The sequence below is a fragment of the Lissotriton vulgaris genome, chromosome 8 (genome assembly GCF_964263255.1).
Source record: "Lissotriton vulgaris chromosome 8, aLisVul1.2, whole genome shotgun sequence".
NCBI lineage: Eukaryota > Metazoa > Chordata > Amphibia > Caudata > Salamandridae > Lissotriton > Lissotriton vulgaris.
The window spans coordinates 1,208,543,122-1,208,555,654 of record NC_141696.1 but is presented as its reverse complement, the minus strand read 5'-3'; the positions used below and the strand labels follow the sequence as shown (position 1 = coordinate 1,208,555,654).

The 12,533-nt window shown below is 47.9% G+C and overlaps 1 protein-coding gene across 2 annotated transcripts in view; it reads left to right on the top strand.

The window, feature by feature from the left end:
* The first annotated feature begins 4,354 nt into the window (after nt 1-4,354).
* ALG5 (ALG5 dolichyl-phosphate beta-glucosyltransferase) overlaps nt 4,355-12,533 on the top strand; it is a 208,601-nt gene continuing 200,422 nt past the window's right edge. For both annotated transcript variants that reach the window (XM_086935089.1, XM_086935090.1), the window contains exon 1: nt 4,355-4,584. In XM_086935089.1, coding sequence (XP_086791215.1) covers nt 4,525-4,584 — 60 coding nt within the window. In that variant the 5' untranslated portion in view covers nt 4,355-4,524. The remainder of the gene's footprint in view (nt 4,585-12,533) is intronic.

The following is a 12,533-nucleotide window of genomic DNA, read 5'->3' as shown; positions in this document are numbered from 1 at the left end:
CTCACCCTCGCCCGAAACTCCTCGTTGTAATTCAACCACGCATACCCTCCCGCCTGTAAATGCGCCCTTCTAATGACATCGATGTATTTAAACAGCGAAACCGCCCTTTCGGGGTAACGCTCGCAATACACACTGGCATAAATAAGGAATGCCGCTGTCCAATTCTCCATCGTTTTCGGCACTTTGGGGCGACGGGACAATTCCACTTCCTCCTCCTTAGACCCTTCCCTGGCTTGTAAACGCGAGCGGGACGCCGAGCTAAGCCCGGGCAAAGGGCGGGCCCTCTGTGGCCCTCTGAGGCACGAAGAGGCCGGGTCGGGCCACCCCATTTGGCTGCTACGAACTTGGAGGTACTGTATCTAGTTACATCGATCCTGACATTGCACTGTTTTTAAATCATGTCCATCTGGGAGGAGCTGAATGCCCTGTGTGGGACGAACTACGCCCTGAATGTATCTACCCCCCCTATAGTGGGTAGAGATGCCGATGAGGTAAATGACATTGAAATAGAGAATACCGATAAAATGTGCACTAGTCCCTCACTACAACCCTCCAATCCGCCAATAATATTGCCAACTGAGGCGGTGAACAAAACACCCGATCCAGTTTCACCACTTCAATTGACCCTACTGGCACAGATCGAACAATTGTTAAAAACCGCACTATCACCCCTGATTACTAAAATCAATGAGCTGGGAGACAGGTTGACCAGTATTGAAAACAAATTATCAAGGAACCCTATCTCAACTGAACCAACTGCCGCACCCATTCACCCTATTCTCCCCTGCATCAAAGAAAACTTCAAATCCACAACACCTATCAAAGCTCAAATTCTTGAACCCCTCATCTCTCCACCCAATCCAAGAGGCCGGAACATTATTTCTAACTCCGTATCTGCACCCCACAGACTACCCAGGCTTGCACATGAAAGCAGGAATTGGATCAACCTACCTCCAGAAGCTGCCCCCTTCGTGACTGTTCTTTCTGGGGTCCCTGCACCTATTCAGGGCAAATTTGAATCTCATCAGGACTTGTTAAATAAAACCATCTCCTGGCTAAAACACCACAGACCTTTGCCACCTGCTTTAGATGGCGGCATATTGAGGGTCAGGAGGGTGGGGTGGCTTGGTACGTCGCCCAAAGACATCCCGGGCGACCTTATTTTAATTAAATTCAAAACTACGAACATTGTCCCCTATTTGCGATTCTCCCAACCCAAAGAGGGAGATGGTCCCATTCACATTTGGGACTAGTACGATTTTTATCCCGGCCCCCGACCCTACCCGTCCCTAAGGTAAGCTAGAAATAGACACTGAGTCTTGATGGTAATTAGCTCTAAGAAAACCCCTGTACTGTGATTTTATTTTTTTTAAGCTTGTATTGTGATTTTAAGGTGGATTAATTGCAATGTTTATTTTATGTATACTTTTATGATTTCTATATGGAATCGAAATAAAAGTTATTTGAATTGATAATTGGCTTGTAAATCCCTATGAAGTAGACGGAAAACATCCACATAATCATGGTTCCAAATTCTTTGCTTAGTTCTGTGAGACAAATGGATACCCAACGGCATCGACACCCCCATAAATGGCAATTTCGTACTGCCCAATCTCGGTGTGTGACTGTGTACAGAACTGGCTACTGATGAAATAGGGCTCCCTCCTCCCTCTTTGTCCTTCCTCCCTCCGTGCCCTGCCGTTGATTGCAAATTTTCAACTGCTTTTGTCCCCAACTCTTCACCCCCCGCCACTACCCCATGACCACCCTCCGCAGGTGCAACACCTGAAACACCTGCCAACGGCCGTGTCCAAGCAGCCCACCAGTCTGTCTTACCTGCTGGTAACTGCGAAGGTCGTTGACGAAATTCTTCCAGACCATCACGATTAAGATGTCCGCTCTGATTCCTATGTGCCGGTGAGAGAACCGCTCCAGAACTCTGAAATACACTGGCAGAAGTTAATTGTCCTACCCCCCTCCCCACCTCCACCCTTCCATCAGAAAACAAACCACTTCTTGAATAAATCTCATTCTCTTTATCACATTCCTCATCATCACCTTCATGTGTTTTATCAACTTCTGACATTGCAAAACTTGTACCTGGCCTATTGCCAGACGTCACGTTAGTAAACCACTCATTTACCTCAGACTCAGGCCTCCGTGTAAAGCGCCCAGTCGCAGGTATAAAATCCGCACCAGATTCGCTTCTTGAACCCACCCCTCCCCCAAAAGCTGCACCCTGCTTCGCAGTTTGAGACAAAAAGAACTGCTCATCCGTCACCAAACCAGCAGCCTCTGTAAGGTACTCGCCGCTCAAGCGAGGAACCGATCCATACCTACCTGATACCTGTAGAGCTGAAATACCAGACCTTTACTTCACTGGCATCTCAGCATGCTCCACCCATACCCATTGGCCCTGCTGAGACTCGGACCCCAAGTCAAAAACCACTTGAGGATGCCTAGGCGGAGGCCTAGCATCTGGAAACAATGCACCATTTCCCCTTATTTGCCCCACACATCCTCTACCACCCTTATCCCCCCTCCTCCCACTCCGGTACTGCCCAACTCGATGCTTCCACACCGCACCCCCCCCCCATTTGACTATCCTGTGGAAAATACGTATTGTATGCTACATCCCCATCTACACCCTCATCAAGAAATTGCTTTGGGGGGCCTCTAGGCTTAGGAACAATAATGTCTTGGCAGTCCATAAGCTCCTCCTGCTGGAGTAGATCAACTAACTCCTGTTCACCGCCCCTGTCATCTCCGCCTTCCTCAGCTCCTGCATGTCCATAGTCTTCCGTCTCACTATCACTGGAATAATCTACCAAAATCTGTTTGTGCCCTTCAAAGGACACTTCAGGTGCTATTTCAATTCTATTGCTGATCTGTGATGTACCTTCCGACCTTTGAGGCATATCTGCTGACCCTGCCAATGCTGGACTTTATCATTGCCACTCTTGGCGCCTGCGACGCGGTGTCCATGCCTTCTTTGAACACCCTGTCAACATCCCTTTCCGCTAGCTGAAACTGCGACACACGCGTGTCAAACACGCCACCAGCTCTGCCTCCGCGCCTGCCAGCACGTCTTCTGGCGTGTGTGGTAACTAACCTTCGACTTGCTTGAATCACACTTGGGGCCGATGCTGAGCGCAGGTGTGGGGGCTTCTTACCCCGGCCTCCTCTGCTCACTGAACGCGCTCTCCTGGCTCTCCCAGCTGGCACCTTTCCACCGCCCGCCTCCTCAGAAACATTACTTGGGACCGACCTGCAGGCGGCAACAGCGCGCAGGACTCCCTCCGCTGCTAGGCGACGGGGACGCTTCACTGCCACCGAAGTGTCTACCACAGCGCCAGGCCTCAGCAAATCACTCCGACCAACTGCCACCAGCGCTCTAATTGCCTCTCTGGCAATTTCATCAGCCGCCATTCTTCCACCGCTGACGCGAAAACGTCGAAAAACAGCTCACAGAACGTGTGACAACGCTGACAGGATTACCTCACAGCTGCTCCTGTCAAACGCGACACCACCGCTCCATTCACTCGCTCAGAGTGACGTCAAACCTCCCTCCCCTCCCCGCGCTTGGACCTGGCCCCTCCCACCCTCCCGCCATCCAATCAGGCCGCGTGAGGTCATCCCTCGCGCAAAATACCCCAGGGTGCCAAGTCCCCCCTGGGGGCCCATTGCGTGGTCACCTGTATGCTATCGAGAGAAAGATCTGTCATGAATGCCCTTCTTGGAACTTGAGCATTTATTATTGCAACTATTATTATTACTATTATTTTATTTGTTACCATTGTCATTATTGTTAATTTTATCATCATTGTAATAATTTTCCGATATGGGTATTTAGATGCTGTCTTATTATTTGCTGTATTGTTGTAATTATTATCCCCGTCATTTGTTTCTTTATTTGTTTGCCTGTTTTATATATTTCAATAGAAATTATGTTTTTTTTAAAGTATTCCGTTAAAATTCTTGCTCGCATCGTGGATCTATCCCGCTACAACAGACTGGAACTGGTGTTCAGGCATGGACTTCATAACCTTGCCAGCTATGAACTATTGTACTGTCTGGAAAAAAATCCAATAATAGAGATTTTAACTTTATGTCCGTGTCCCATCATACGTGTATAGTCATTATTCGCAAAGAAACGCATTAATTTGTGTTGCATAAGTAAACTAAAAAAATCCCATATCTAATTTGTTTGAAGCAAGTCGGTAGCTCCCAGAAAACAATTTTATGACTATATTCTGCTGCGTTGGATCCCTCCAAAAGTAACCAGACGCGGCGTCACTGCGACCTTACGTCGTAACGTCAGGACGCTTAACGTGGGGAAGTCTCATCGGCTACCGTAGTAGGATGAAGCAAGTGACAGCGCTGCTGGAGGCGGAGCCAAGCAATACTGGTGGGGTGGCTGAACACTTCCGCATCGGTGGATGTGAGCTGTTGGTTCCTGAGTTCAGTTCATGCTTCCGGACTCACCTGTTCCGCCATGGGCTAGTTCTGCCATAAATCCACGCCATGGAACTGTGCGATGCTCTGCAGGTCCTGGCGGCGCTGGTTTCTTCTCTGCTCAGTTTGGTAAGTAGAGACTGCCATTCACTTTTTATCCTACTGCACATTTTGCACGCCAGCTTGCTCGCTTTACTTCTATTCAGTGAAACTCCGCACATTCGTTATAACTCGGTTGTACTCACACTGCTTCTCGGCACTTTCAGTGCACTTGTTTGCTCCCAGTTTGCATATCTGTGCAATCACAATGCACAAACCGGCAGCAGGGCAGCGCTTTTGAGCAGATCTGCGGTGGCATATGTAGTTAACCTATACCTCTGTTGGGTAATTATCATCTCTCCCACTAGCAACACCAAGCACAGATATACTGAACAACCAGTACTTGCATTGCATCGTACTTTCATCCTCTAAAACGTGATAAGCACTCACGATAACGTCCCTGACTTAGTCACCACTGACCTCCCTGCATTAATAGTGCAATGCAGGGCTCTGTGTGCTGGGCTTTTAATATAAACGCTCTCACAAGGCAACGTGTTGATTGTCACTGCCACCTTGCCACCCCTATTAAGTTAGGCAATAGCCTACTGCTTTCATACCAACAGTGCAGCGTCATTCCTCGCCAAGACACCCACGGGTGAACGAGTGCTTTTCAAATAGACATTGTTATTCCATTCCTCTAATGCTTTGGGGAAAGCTGTGGATGTAACTTGTTGACAGATTGAAAACAACTAAAATTCCTCTTAAGACCGCAGTGTCTTGAAATGTATATTTGGAAGCTGCTGCTGGAATTAAAGACTAAGTGTGTGTGTGTGTGTAAGGTTAAAGCTGGCCACAGTGAATAAAGGAAATATATTCACGTCACGTTCTTTGTAAATCAGTGTGTCGTGTGGGCTTGAAACCGCGCATTCATTCCTACAACAATGGATCCAAATTCATGTAATGATTTGGGATGATGTCATTGTCCTACTAAAGCTAATGTGATCTTATTTTTGGCGAAGCCATTATTGTGCTATTTAGAGATATTGATACCTAGGAAATAGCTATCTTTTTTGGTCACGATAATACACAGCCATTCCTTTACACCAATTCATCCTCTTTACAGTCTGCCACCTTAAGCAAGATCTACACGAATCCATAGACCTATTTTTCAATACCCTTTGTAGTGCCCACACACCCTTTTAGTCTGACACACTATACTCTGCATGCACACTGGGCATTTGCACTAACTCCTGGTAAACTCCATGCACAGCAATATAGCTTCCAAATTGCCTGAACCATGTTTGACACATGTAACGATTGCAGAGGTAAAACGTATCTCTGTCTAATGGGGTCTCGTGTAATCTCGGGATAATTCCCAACTTTGTGGCATCAGAAGCACACACCCCAGTCCCCAGTACATCTCATTGCTACTCCCTGTGCTCATTACACTGCCCCGAGGCACTTGAATTGCACACTGCAGCTTCAAGCATAATAGATTCACAGAAATGCACACCTGTATTTACGTTCATCTGCACTATTCTCAGACTGGGTAACATAGCACATGCACGTAGTTGTTCTGGGCTTGCGAATCCTATGCTCCAGGAACGTGTTTAGTAGCGGGGGCTAAGCTAAGAGATGGCAATCAAATGCTGCAAAAAGGCAGCTTCTTGAAATGTTCTTTAGGAGCTCATCACATTAACACTGTATTATTACTAACATACATTAAATATAAACTTTGTTGAATGAATGGCCTGCTTCTAATTCGTGCAATCCATCTGTATTTAAAAAGTATCCCTTTCTATGAATAATTGTAATAGGTGCTAGATCAAGGGTCCTTCCCCAAAGCAGTTTCGACAAAGCTAACGTGTTTAAGTGTTCACAGTGTAAAAGTTGACTGTAGACCATGAAGTTGTGTTTGACATTGAAGATGTTGGAAGATTTAATGTAGCAATTTAGCCTGTCCTTGCCTGTGTCTGAGGAAATATCATTGATTCTACTTAGTTTCCAGATACGTTTAAGAATTATTATATTACAACTGCATTATGAATAAATGAATACATAGATATGGAAGTCACATAGAGACATACTGACTGAATGAATGTGCCTAGTTCCATGCCAACTGCAACACTGACTCTACATGGCTTTTAGGACTGCCAGTGCTCTCGCACTATGACAATATATCTATGTAACGAGGTACAGATGAATAAGAAATTGATGCAAAATCAGACCACCTATCTAATTCCGTAATCCTATTCCCCTGCCGGCTGCAACACTATAGAATCTATGTATTCTCCAGTCTAATTGGGTATCGCACACAAAAAAATGTTATATAGGTATATTGACATTCATGCAAAATGATATTGAAGGTAGCTGAAGACTACCTGTCCTGATTAATGTGATAATTAAACTTCTGCTGCAGTGCCATTTTTTCTCCTACCGTTGTTCTGACCAATGGTTGCGATAACATAAATCTAGCAGTCTGAATTTTGAAATTGTTTTTCACAAACTTGGTATTTGTGTGCATTTTCAGTCTTATAGGAGTCATCCAGTGTTGAGGGAAAAAACAATCCTTTCCCCATCCCTAACAATCATCAACAGAAGGCATTCTAGAATGTTTGTACGTTTCATGCTGTTAGCTGGGATTCTGATGTATTTTATGGCATCGTTCACCACATGGCTCCTGTCAGACCCTTTTCGGGGGCCCAGCAGCGTCACCGGGCTTCAACTGTGGTCGTTTGGCTCTAATGTATCAGGGTCTATCCTTCTATGGCTCAGTAAGATGGGTCAGGTACAACCCTGTCAGCTCTTGACTTGCAGTGGTAGCGATGGCGCGCTGTCAGAGACTTCTCATGGATGAGGGCGCACAAATTAAAGACTCAACAGCCACCCAGCAGCAGAATGTCCAGCTCTACTTAGATAAGAAAAGTACTTCAATACACACACTTAAAATGAAATACCACACAAGAAAAAGGCAGTAGATACAAATTCTGTACTTAGTTTACTGCACCTTGGCTACCGCTCTCCATTCCCTCCTTCTCGAACTGCCTCCCTCTTGTATCTCTAGGCAGGTTTCCTGTTAAAGACTAGGGTGTAGTTACCTCAGTTTGATAGTAAGTGTGCATAGTTCAGTGTTGTCCTCTTTTAAACAGTCTCCCAACATGCAAGTCTCCATGTTCATTTTAGCTGCTATTGGGATACCGGCTACACATCTCGGATGTCTCCTGCTTCTGAGAGTAGACACTTTTGCGGCAGATGCAGTTTTCACTTCAGGCAGTCCAAAGTTGGTTGTAGCAGAGTTTATTGCCATCTAGAGTCCTTAGGCGTCTGTTGGTGCCCTGGGCAGACATCAGACCTTATTCTGTGTACTCGGCAACAGACTGTAGGTGGGCCACCATGCGAGGAGGTGGGTCACAGCGGCACAATGACTGCTGTAGGGCACGCATCTCAGATAAGGCAGTGGTGACCGCCACAGGCATATGGTTGGTGGCAACAACCATCATATACGCCATTTCTCAGATAGGGGCACGCTTCACAAATAGGGCGGTATTGACCGCCACAGGCATACAGTTGGTGTTTGTGGCAACAACCATCATATACGCCGTTTCTCAGATAGGGGCACGCTTCACAAATAGGGCGGTATTGACCGCCACAGGCATACAGTTGGTGTTTGTGGCAACAACCTTCCTGGACTCAGTTTTAGGTCTCGGCTAAAGACTCGCAGAAGCGCGTCTCCGCCGAGATCTTATGTCACCGAGCGTGCTTCCCAGGAGACACTCCTGGCCGCGCGCAGGCGATTCTAAACTGGCACGCGCATTAGTACGAGCGCTGCGCGAGGCTCCCACACAACACACGCATACATAGAAACAGAAGCGCTCACGCACGCACATACATACAGAACCCCCCCACTCATACACACACACACACACACGCGCGCGCACCGGCCCTCCCTCTCCCCTTTAACTTACTGCTCCGCACCGGCAGGGAGAGTTGCCGCTGCGGCTCCTATCCCGGGACTCCCTCTTGGTCAAGGGAGCCCCGCAACACGCGTGCAACGTCCTGTTGGCGGCCCCGGGGGCTCTCCACGCTCGCAGGAGCCCCGGGCCGCTCCACGCATTTCCTCCGCCTGCCTCCTCTTCCGGTCCGGACGCGGCTCCGCCCCCGTCACAGGCGACCTTGCCTGACTTCCGGTGCGGCCGCGGCGGAATTCCGGGGGCAGTAAGTTATTGTATATTTGGCTGCTAAATGAAAGCGTGTCCATCTGCCACTGACATTTAAATTTACTAAAAATATGTGAATATGCCCTAAATCCAAATGTAAATTTAATTTAGCTAAAAACTATTATTATTTTAAGTGAAATTAATGTTTTCATGTAAATCAGAACCCATGCTGAACAGTTTGTTTCGGCATTACTGTTTGCATGTCATATTTTTATCTTTTTGAAGGAAATGTACTACTTTTGAGTAGAGAAGTAGTCTAAAGCGTGATTTAACACATGCTGCTCGAAATGTGAACTTGGCGTGGTACAGACAGCTTCAGTGTGTTTCCTTGTTTTCTCTGTTTTGACATTATGCACTAGTTCTATCTGTGGAAGGAAGCTGTAGTGAGTGCAGAGTAGTGAGTGCAGAGTAGTGAGTGCAGAGTAGTGAGTGCAGAGTAGTGAGTGCAGAGTAGTGAGTGCAGAGTAGTGAGTGCAGAGTAGTGAGTGCAGAGTAGTGAGTGCAGAGTAGTGAGTGCAGAGTAGTGAGTGCAGAGTAGTGAGTGCAGAGTGCAGAGTAGTGAGTGCAGAGTAGTGAGTGCAGAGTAGTGAGTGCAGAGTGCAGAGTAGTGAGTGCAGAGTAGTGAGTGCAGAGTGCAGAGTAGTGAGTGCAGAGTGCAGAGTAGTGAGTGCAGAGTGCAGAGTAGTGAGTGCAGAGTAGTGAGTGCAGAGTAGTGAGTGCAGAGTAGTGAGTGCAGAGTAGTGAGTGCAGAGTAGTGAGTGCAGAGTAGTGAGTGCAGAGTAGTGAGTGCAGAGTAGTGAGTGCAGAGTAGTGAGTGCAGAGTAGTGAGTGCAGAGTAGTGAGTGCAGAGTAGTGAGTGCGCAGAGTAGTGAGTGCGCAGAGTAGTGAGTGCGCAGAGTAGTGAGTGCGCAGAGTAGTGAGTGCAGAGTAGTGAGTGCAGAGTAGTGAGTGCAGAGTAGTGAGTGCAGAGTAGTGAGTGCAGAGTAGTGAGTGCAGAGTAGTGAGTGCAGAGTAGTGAGTGCAGAGTAGTGAGTGCAGAGTAGTGAGTGCAGAGTAGTGAGTGCAGAGTAGTGAGTGCAGAGTAGTGAGTGCAGAGTAGTGAGTGCAGAGTAGTGAGTGCGCAGAGTAGTGAGTGCAGAGTAGTGAGTGCGCAGAGTAGTGAGTGCAGAGTAGTGAGTGCAGAGTGCAGAGTAGTGAGTGCAGAGTAGTGAGTGCAGAGTAGTGAGTGCAGAGTAGTGAGTGCAGAGTAGTGAGTGCAGAGTAGTGAGTGCAGAGTAGTGAGTGCAGAGTAGTGAGTGCAGAGTAGTGAGTGCAGAGTAGTGAGTGCGCAGAGTAGTGAGTGCGCAGAGTAGTGAGTGCGCAGAGTAGTGAGTGCGCAGAGTAGTGAGTGCGCAGAGTAGTGAGTGCGCAGAGTAGTGAGTGCGCAGAGTAGTGAGTGCGCAGAGTAGTGAGTGCGCAGAGTAGTGAGTGCGCAGAGTAGTGAGTGCGCAGAGTAGTGAGTGCGCAGAGTAGTGAGTGCGCAGAGTAGTGAGTGCGCAGAGTAGTGAGTGCGCAGAGTAGTGAGTGTGCAGAGTAGTGAGTGTGCAGAGTAGTGAGTGCAGAGTAGTGAGTGCAGAGTAGTGAGTGCAGAGTAGTGAGTGCAGAGTAGTGAGTGCAGAGTAGTGAGTGCAGAGTAGTGAGTGCAGAGTAGTGAGTGCAGAGTAGTGAGTGCAGAGTAGTGAGTGCAGAGTAGTGAGTGCAGAGTAGTGAGTGCAGAGTGCAGAGTAGTGAGTGCAGAGTGCAGAGTAGTGAGTGCAGAGTAGTGAGTGCAGAGTGCAGAGTAGTGAGTGCAGAGTAGTGAGTGCAGAGTGCAGAGTAGTGAGTGCAGAGTGCAGAGTAGTGAGTGCAGAGTGCAGAGTAGTGAGTGCAGAGTAGTGAGTGCAGAGTAGTGAGTGCAGAGTAGTGAGTGCAGAGTAGTGAGTGCAGAGTAGTGAGTGCAGAGTAGTGAGTGCAGAGTAGTGAGTGCGCAGAGTAGTGAGTGCAGAGTAGTGAGTGCGCAGAGTAGTGAGTGCAGAGTAGTGAGTGCAGAGTGCAGAGTAGTGAGTGCAGAGTAGTGAGTGCAGAGTAGTGAGTGCAGAGTAGTGAGTGCAGAGTAGTGAGTGCAGAGTAGTGAGTGCAGAGTAGTGAGTGCAGAGTAGTGAGTGCAGAGTAGTGAGTGCAGAGTAGTGAGTGCGCAGAGTAGTGAGTGCGCAGAGTAGTGAGTGCGCAGAGTAGTGAGTGCGCAGAGTAGTGAGTGCGCAGAGTAGTGAGTGCGCAGAGTAGTGAGTGCGCAGAGTAGTGAGTGCGCAGAGTAGTGAGTGCGCAGAGTAGTGAGTGCGCAGAGTAGTGAGTGCGCAGAGTAGTGAGTGCGCAGAGTAGTGAGTGCGCAGAGTAGTGAGTGCGCAGAGTAGTGAGTGTGCAGAGTAGTGAGTGTGCAGAGTAGTGAGTGTGCAGAGTAGTGAGTGTGCAGAGTAGTGAGTGCAGAGTAGTGAGTGCAGAGTAGTGAGTGCAGAGTAGTGAGTGCAGAGTAGTGAGTGCAGAGTAGTGAGTGCAGAGTAGTGAGTGCAGAGTAGTGAGTGCAGAGTAGTGAGTGCAGAGTAGTGAGTGCAGAGTAGTGAGTGCAGAGTAGTGAGTGCAGAGTAGTGAGTGCAGAGTAGTGAGTGCAGAGTAGTGAGTGCAGAGTGCAGAGTAGTGAGTGCAGAGTGCAGAGTAGTGAGTGCAGAGTGCAGAGTAGTGAGTGCAGAGTAGTGAGTGCAGAGTAGTGAGTGCAGAGTAGTGAGTGCAGAGTAGTGAGTGCAGAGTAGTGAGTGCGCAGAGTAGTGAGTGCGCAGAGTAGTGAGTGCGCAGAGTAGTGAGTGCGCAGAGTAGTGAGTGCGCAGAGTAGTGAGTGCGCAGAGTAGTGAGTGCGCAGAGTAGTGAGTGCGCAGAGTAGTGAGTGCGCAGAGTAGTGAGTGCAGGTGCAGAGTGGTGTGTATTGGCAATGTAAATGACAATGCCATTTATTTATGATTTAAAGAAAAAAAAGAAATGTCATGAGCAATGCCAATTGCTCTACCTTTAATGATGCCGAGACCATTGCATTGCAAATGCTTGTTTTATTCTGGTGGTGATGCTCACTGTGGGCACAACTGTTGGTTCTTTGTTACAATGTCCAACATGGAAACAGCCCAGGTCTTCAGTGGCAACTTCCACTGTGTGTGATACTCTTGGTGTCAGTGATATGATCAGCTGTGCTCTGTCTTCTTGATACGATAGAGCAGTCAGGCATCAATCTACTATTCCCAATCAGAACTGCACTACTGAAAAGACTTCATCCACGTTTCTAGGGATCATATATCACTGTCTGCTGTTTTTCTTTGTTTGATACATCTACAGCACAGGAATCTGGCATCTTCGGCACTCCCTGGACATACACACCTCCTGCGGGGTTGGCTGGCTCTCTCTGTCTTTCAGAAGGCAGACTGGCCTCCAGGCAGTTCAGGTCAGGGGTAGAGATCTTCAGAAAGGCAAGAGTCAAGGTCATATGCCCTCATTTATGAGAAGCTGGCTGTCACGCCAACAGTAGTTCTGGTTGCACAGCAGTCTTCGGAGTGCCCTGTGGATCTTATTTTCCTTTATCAAAGAGAAAGTTGAACTGGTACAGCAAATGGGTCAATGATGCTAATTTTTCTACAGTCAACGCAGACAGAAGGTGTGGATTCTCTGTCTGCACTTTCAGAACCGGTTTGGGCGGTTTATTCAAATGTCCTCTCTAGGCACAGCCCTTGTGTCGGTTAGTCTCCAGCCTGGAGCAACCACAATAGA